General features: G+C 39.3%; 1 protein-coding gene across 1 annotated transcript; it reads left to right on the top strand.

The window, feature by feature from the left end:
- The first annotated feature begins 3,814 nt into the window (after positions 1-3,814).
- zgc:193593 (uncharacterized protein LOC564090 homolog) lies at positions 3,815-7,788 on the top strand. The gene is made up of 2 exons (XM_047392953.1): positions 3,815-4,752; positions 5,508-7,788. Exons 1-2 carry the CDS (start codon positions 4,684-4,686, stop codon positions 5,793-5,795), a joined length of 357 nt encoding a protein of 118 aa, XP_047248909.1. The 5' UTR covers positions 3,815-4,683; the 3' UTR covers positions 5,796-7,788.
- The last annotated feature ends 613 nt before the right edge of the window (positions 7,789-8,401 follow it).

Below are 8,401 nucleotides of genomic sequence, written 5' to 3' on the forward strand. Positions count from 1 at the left end.
AAAGAAATCATATTTCAGACTATTAGCAGAATAGAGTCTGAAATTGTACACAAAACCTCAGCAGGGGGTAAGCAACACACACATAAGTAAAGATTTAGCAAGGGTACGGTGGAATCTTGAGGGTGCGAATATATATATAAGTCTGAGTGTGTTTGCAAGAATTAGACTGTCAACACTGATAGAAGCACCATTGTCCTTGAGAAGAGAGGTGGAAGTTTTATCAATCGGCCGCATAGTCCTATCAGCACACAGCTGGTAGAGGAGTGCTGGGGAAGAACGTCGTGTTTATATAACATCCAGGAGATATGTTTGCCAGTTAGCAGAAGTTGCCAAGGCCACATTGGGGCGCCAGATTTAGAAAAACAATAAATGTTGGGGTTCAGGCAGTTGTGAATTTCCAACTACCTTAAGAGTTTTACTGGTATGTCTCAATTGCGAATCCAAATAGCCAAATTTCTGGTATATTCCGTAGATCTGGAGCGAACAACTTCTCCAAGATTATATCCTTTAACCTCTGAGTCTAACCGCTGCCAGGCTACGATTCTACTCTCTTAACATTCCAGTCTGAGTGTTGATCGCTCTACAGACTTCATCTAACATCGCAGGCAGCTTTGGAATGCTTTGAACAGCCGCCCACATTTTGCGAATCACTCGATAAGCCAGGTAACCACCAACTCCAAAAAGTAGAAATACAATACTATTTCAAAGGCATTAATAAAATCAGTGAACAACCATTAATCACCACGGTTTTCTTGAAATTTAATTAAGTTTTTAAAAGTTGGATAACCAACCTAAATTTCCTGTAATGTCTTAAATATAGTTTTCTGCTGTGCATCAGTTAGTGCAACAGGTGTATCAAAATAAAATTAAATGAAACTTGTTTTACGGATTTATTACATGTGTATTTCGTTTAATTATGATTATGATTTTCAGCTAATTAAAACCCAACTTAATTTTTTCAGCAATTTCGAAAATTGCACAAGATCAATACAAGATCCTTAATCCAGGTATGTTATGACCGTAATATAACAGTGATTGTCAGCCAACGCAAGGAGGGTAAACCACAAAAGGTGATTGCTGTGAGTGCTGTATCAAAGCATATTAATAAAGGGTTTGGTGGCAAGAGTGTGGTTGAGAAAGGTGCACAAACAAAGTGGATAAGTGTAGCCTTTAGAGAATTGTGAAGGAAATTGCATTCAATAGTTCCTGGTCACAAGGCTTGGTGCTCCTGGACGGTGAAACAGCGACAGAAGTTTCTTACCTGGTCTTAGGAGAAAAGGAACTGCACTGATGCTCAGTGGTCCAAAGTCCTCCTTTCAGGTGAAAGTCATTTTTACATTTCATTTTGAAATCAAGGCCTTAAAATTTGGAAGAGGAGTGCAGAGGCCAAGTTGCCAGAGGTCTCGTGTGAACTTTCCATAGGCACTGAAGATTTCGGGAGTCATATTACCTGCCACTTTGTTTTATCACATCCAAGGTCACCATAGCCTAATACCAGGAAAATCTAGAGTACTACATGCTGCTGTCTGCTAAGAAGCTTTTGGAGAGACTGATTTTATTTTCCAGCAGGATTTCACACCTGCCCACACTGCTAAAAGTACTAATGGTTTAATGACCATGGTATCATTGTGCTTGATTAGCCCCCAAACTCACCTGACCTAAAGCCCCTGGAGGCAGAGACACCACACCCAGCAATGCAGACAAGTAGAAGGCTACTATTAAAGCAACTTGGCCTTCCATTACACCTTAGCAGAGCTCCAGGCTGATTGCTATTATGCCATGCAGTAATTCATGAGCCAAGACCAAGTATTGAGTGCATATAGTGTATAGTACATGGAGATATTTTTTAGTGGTCTGACATTTCTGTATTAACAACTTTTTATTGATCTTGTTATAATGTAATTGTCCCATTTTCTGAGCAACCACATTTTGTATTTTCACTCACTACAAGCCATAAAGTAACAGATATAAACGCGATATATATCACTCTTTCTATATTATTTTTTTTAGTTAACCTTCATACATACAGGTTGTGTCATTGAGATCCAAGATCTCATTTAGAAGAGACCTATGTATATATATATATATATGAATTCACTTCTTGACTTGGAATCTGAAATACAGTTACTTCCTTTCACATTCTTCTTTAATGAGTGTGAGCTTTTGAGGCAGCGGTTGGGAACACAGCTGACACTTTATTGTAAAAATCACTTGCATGTCTCCAATTATGTGCTTTAAATGGTAGCAGACACTCTTGTTGGTAAACAGTTTAAACCTATACCACATGGGGATTTAACACTATTTCCATAGAATGCCTGTCTGTACCTATTTTAAAACGGTTTCTCACAGCTTACTGCACAGCAACGAGTTCAGGAAAAGGCCAAATAATTATCTCAGCTGGATGGTGATAGTTCGGTGGCCTGAGTGAAAGCTGCTCGCTACTTATCACCTTCAGTGGAAGTTCTGTTCTAGAAACGGCACACGCCAGTGGACAGCTGCAGTTAAAGTTCATAACACAGATCTGTGTGGGCGATAACTGGGTATTTTAGGAGAAGGCCAGCCATCCATGACCGGCGTTTGTGGATGAATGGAGACCAGGTGCTGCACCTGACGGGAGCTCAGATGTTCATTATTTTGATATTACACGGAGGAGAAAATAAGGACAGACGTTGTGACATTATGTAAGCTCAAACAGAGGTGATCATTTGCAGATTAAAGGGCCGGTTTTAGACAAGCTTAATGGCTCGAGGGATTTCAGTGCTGGATAAACTGCTTAAATGACTTCTCAACAACAGCGAGTTTATTAGTGTCAGATTTAAATAATCCTCCCCACCTTTAGTTCTTTCATTTATATATATATAAATGAAAATGTTGGCTGTCCAGTTTTTTTTTTTTTTCTTGTCTCATTAAACATTTTATTAACATTATAAAAGAACCACGGCACTAATTACAAAAAATAATCTGTCTATTTAAAAAAATAGAATAGATTGGCATTTTTGGATGCCTACCATTGCTCAATTAATTAGGTTTCATCATCAAAGTACTTATTACAATTATAAACCCTTCCACCTCATAAGATCCTGGTCAAGTAATTCCAACATGCAGTGATACTATTTTTTTTTGTACTGGATCATAACATAAAATAACGTTTGTGCCAAATTGTAATTAGCAGGATCTCTTAATGTTCCATAATTACATGACTTAGAAAATATATTTCAGTTTTCCAGGCAACAAATCTTACCGTTATTTTCATAATTGTGGGTTTGAGGGAAAAATCTCCATGGCTAATTTTTGCTGTATTTTTGCTGTATTTTTGCTCTTACTGATATGTGCTTTTTGTCCAAAAACAAAACCCCTGCTGGCATCAAAATACCCTGTTTTATCACGACTTTGCAGGATTATTGTCATACTTTTAGACTGAACATGGATGCATGAAATAGGAGGCATATTTGAGTCATATTACCAAAAATGAGAAAAGGGTGACTAGGATTCTCACACTGGAGACAATTTCACTTGATCACAATGAGAGATACATGGCACAGCAAGGCCTCCTCATTATGAGATCTGGAAATAAGGACCCTGCAGTGTAGGCGTTCAAGAGAGATATTAAAGCAGCTGAAATAGCAGGAGAGGCCATTGTAGATATCAACAGAATAAACTAACAGCAAATTCAGTTGAGAATCAGCATGATGCTGCCACTACCATGTTTCTTGCGGTGTCATCAGGTTGCAAACATGTTTTGGTAGGTTTTGCAGTACAATCCTCTTTTCATTTTTGGATGTTGCACTGAACAGTGTAGGGAGATTTTCACAGCTTGGAGTGTTCTGTATTTGCTGGTGTCTTTCATGGTGTTTGTGATGCTAGTGTTCTCTAAAGAGCTTCTGGTACCTTAAAAGAACAGCTGTATTTATACTAACAATAACATATACACAGGTGGGCTAATTAGATGATTAGCTGTCAAAGTGAAGCAGACAATAAAAACCAAACTCTGACTTTTCAGACTTTTATTTGTAAAAAATATAAAAACCATGTTTAATTTTGCTTCCTGTGCACAAATGTGCACCACTTTATGTTGGCCTTTCACCTAAAGTCCAAATAGGGCACACACAAATCTGTGGTTTGGAAACGTTCAGGGTGTATTAAAACTTTTGCAACCCCTTACAGTCTATGCAAAATAGACTGTTATTGGGTGATAAGAGTCAATTAATACAATTACAGGAGTGGCCATTGTATGTACGATAAAGACATCTGCGCAAATGAACTAACACCCTTGACCAGAAAAAAAAAATATCCTAAACATAATTTAGAAAGTTTTTAAACAGTGGCATGCAGTTTTACAATCCCACTTAACCTTATTTTTAATGTCATCTAGCAAACCTATTCAAATGTTTCTGTTTGCACTGATCTCTTAGTTCATGTGCTCCAGCTCTTTTAATCTCCTTAGTCTCACCTCCTGCAGCCTTCCTGTTATGCAAACAAAGGAAGGAGACAGAATAAGAGCTAACCAGGTTGTCTCATGTCAGACAGCAGAGCATAGGTTGGACAGGCAGCACGCACACCCGGGCAGACCATCTGTCAGCGGGGTTTCCCCACAAGGGAGTACAGGGAGAGGAGCTTCAGAGAATAGAGGCGAAGGTGATCCGGCCTTTACCTCTGATTTCCATCAGATTTTAAAAGAAGTCCATGGTGGAAGGCTGCAAGATGGTTTTCAGACTCCCAATACTCACTCCCAGTTACATCAGGCTGCTGCAGGTTAGTAGAGGACAACTTTTCTTTCAAAGTTTGGATAAATAATATATACAGTTCTCAGTATTTATGTTCTAGGTTCATATCTATCCACATGAGAAACCTTGTTTGCAGACAATCTTATGATTTGGACAAGAAATATACTCTTTTAAATACAAAATATGCACAGGAGAGCTTTAATGACAAATCTTGATCCTAGTTTTAAGGAAATCCTCATGAGTTGTTTCCACAGTAGGAGCTCCAATGACACAATGATTTCCCCTAAGCCATATGGTGCCATAATGGTGACATTTCTTTCAGCCAATTGCCTCAATAAATTCAGTTGTGACTAGATGATGAAACACAGCATTATCCTAATATACACTCACAACCCACAATTATGAGATATTTCCAGGCTGCTGTGCCTGTGATTGAGGAATGGCTTTGGATTTTGCACAGTGCTGGTTGTTTATATCTCAAACAATGGAGAAATCCAACCTGTGACAGTCCATTGAATTGTAAGTAGACACAAGAAGTGGATGAGTGAGCCACAGGAATTGCTTTCTAACTGCCTGTGACACAGCAGTAATGGAAAGGATGGAGTTTTATGATCTGCTCATCTTTATCAGCGGCGTAGAGGAAACTGTTCGTGTCTCATGATAGATTAGTATTTTTGTTTGCTGAAAGATGAAAATCATTGTTTAGTAAATAATAAAAAAGTTGTATTATTTGTGTAGGAGTGATGGGTGGGCTGAAAGTTGTCACTTTTTCTCTCCTGTCAGACCCAGGCGTTCCATAACATGCCTGTGACACCTCCAGCTGAGAAAACCATGCCTGGTATGGCTATGCTGCTGGGGGCCGTGGGGATCGGGATGTGCGGCTACAGCTCTAGGCAGTTGGCCCTTCACCACAGGCCCTCCATTCGGGTGCTACACTGGGTTGGCACGCACACCGACGCTGGCGGCGCTGGCATGGTGACACATGGGACCCCTTTCCTGGATGTAACCCGCCGAGCTCCCACCCCTCTGGAGATACCACCTCCCTCCTTTGTGGGCCAGAAATTTACCTAAAATAACAGCAACTATATCATGAATTTAGATTATGAAGCATTGTAGGTGAAGTTCCTGTAGCTACACTTCCTCAGGTCTAAGATTGTAGCTATGCTGGCCCGTTGCAGCTGCAATGAGGCCCATGTGCTCTCTGAAGATGAGTAAGGGTAGATACCTGACTTTACCTAAATGCAAAATGTAGTGATATGTAATTCCTTACCTACTGAAATAGATGTAATTATAATTCAAACTTTAAAAGCACTGATGGGATACTTGGCAATAAGAGTGACTGAATGAGTATAACTGGAACTTCCAGGACTTTGGAGATATATTTCAACATCAAGCTGTGGTAATAAAAACCAACAGGTTTGGCTCTATGATTCCTACAAAGGCAGACAACCAAGTGTAAGTGCTTAAGCAGCTTATTGATGCCTATGACTTCAACGAATTTCCTCTGACGTGGAACAGGTGTCGTCCATTCAACAAGCGTTGATATTTTGTACATATTATATTGCCAACGGAGAGTATCACTGGAAACGTTAACATTTTCAAAAGAGAATTTGAAATCCAAGCATGTAAATAATGGATGCACAACTACACCTTGCCAGAATATGATTGCTAGGTCGTGTGTCTGAGACCTTGTTGCTGGCAGTCAGGCAAAGCAGAGTGGCGGAAAATCAACATATGCTCATTATCCTAATCTGGAATTAGAGATACAAGGACTGGCAGGCAGTTCCTGTGTGACCAAACAATGTGCCGTTCACCCTGCAGTGTCCACCACTCCTCTCAGAGTCATTCACAGAGTTTTATGTCATATTAAAGTTGGTGTTTTTGATGTGTAGACATGAAGCAGGGAAAAGGGGACCTGAGATTTGGCGAGGCACTGAGTGTGGTTGAGAATGTGCACTGTGCCTTACTGGTTGCACTGGAATTACACTGTCTTGGCAAGAGTTGTAGAGGAAGTTCTGAGAATGCATACACAGTGCTTTGAAAAAATAGGGATGGTAAGAAATTTGATGTCTGACCAGTTAGAGGTCAGAGAGACTATGTAATCTCTTTTTATGCATCTGAAGTGCCAGCCTTCTCTGTCTGCCAAACTGGACAAGTGTCGAGTTGTAGCGGGTTGCAAGTGTTTGGAGCCTGAGTAGTGCTTCTCCAGAATACAAGCCCAGCAGGTCACCACCAAAATGGTCATAATATACTCAGCAGAGGGGACTAATGGCTCCAACTGGCATCAGATGCTGAACAGGACAGCCCGCTGGACAGGGGCCAGCATCTTTTAACAGTTAATGGGATTATAATAATAAATTTTTTAAATTCTGGCAGAAACCTGTCTGACAAAACATATTTTTCCACCTGTTCAAATATTATAAGTAGCCCCAATTTGGATTTCATGTTCAGGCTTAAACTTGAAGGAGTTGTGAAATCGATGTGGTCATGGGCTGAAGGCTGTGTAGTGCACCTGACTGGCTTTGATGGATCCTCACTATGCTGCAGTGTTGCACACCGATCTCCGAGCCCTGTGGAAACCAATTGATCTCAATCAGAAAGGAAGAGAGGCAGAGCTCATCTCCCCTTTGCAGCAAACCTTTTCTCAGGTTTCTGCACCTTATTACGAAATACTGACAATAATGCAATGTTCGCTGTTGGATTAAAAATGCAGAGAATGATTGAAGGCATCATATTTATCCTGTTAGCTTGCTTTTTGTCACACATCAGTGCGCATCTAGCTATTTGCAAACTTTGGTTCATCTCTGTTAAATAAAGGAGAGATCTGTTGTCCATAGAAGTTCATACTTAATAAATTCATGTTGCACACAATGACTTCTGCTGTTGCACTTCAGTCACAAATGTTAGTGAAACTGCCTCTGAAAACATGTGGGATTTTCTATTTTTTTGTACAAAGGAATAAAGGTTTTTAGTTAAATTGCAATTCATGTTTTGGTTTGATGGGAAGCTGGAGTATGCTTCTCCTGCAATACAATTTAATGTTATTAAATAGAGGTTCAAAACATCTGATTCTAGAGTTTGTTGTTGGATTTGCAGTTTTCAGTCATAAAACAGGTGTGCAAATATGTATTTTTACCCTTTGAACTTCACATGTCATATAATAGCAACACATCAGTTAATTTCATTGGGACTATGTGATAGAACACCAAGAAGTGTTTGATAGTAAATGAGGGAAAAAAAAAAAAAAAAAAAAAAAAAAAAAAAAACAGTTTTTGTTTTTCCTTTACAAATACAACTGAATAGTGTGTAGACTCACTTTTAGCCTCAATTTCTACTCCAAGGTTAACCCCCCAGGTGTGTCCCTGGTATTTAATGACAAGTCAACAGGTTTTGTGCATATTAAATATAGCAACCTACTAAGATGATCAATTAAAGGGTATATTAACAGAAATAATCTAAGTTCAAATGCATCATATGCTGCCTTTACACTGGTACTTGTGTATTTAAGAAATTAAAATCAAGAAACTAGAAGTACTTTGTCATATTAAAACAGGCAATCCCTGCACACATATTGACTCTTCACAATAAGATCCAAAGGCACCAAATCTAAATTAAATGTGGGCAAACTGGAGGAAAATAGAACATATTGTGCTTTTAGCACAGGTCAATATAATTTG

This window comes from Girardinichthys multiradiatus, chromosome 19 (genome assembly GCF_021462225.1).
Source record: "Girardinichthys multiradiatus isolate DD_20200921_A chromosome 19, DD_fGirMul_XY1, whole genome shotgun sequence".
In the NCBI taxonomy this organism is placed as follows: Eukaryota; Metazoa; Chordata; class Actinopteri; order Cyprinodontiformes; family Goodeidae; genus Girardinichthys; species Girardinichthys multiradiatus.

Bases quoted from the DNA above. Each gene is read 5' to 3' on its own strand.
- zgc:193593 (XM_047392953.1), top strand. From the start codon at position 4,684: ATGGTGGAAGGCTGCAAGATGGTTTTCAGACTCCCAATACTCACTCCC. The intron at 4,753-5,507 runs GTTAGTAGAGGA...CTCTCCTGTCAG, and splicing joins GTTACATCAGGCTGCTGCAG to ACCCAGGCGTTCCATAACAT.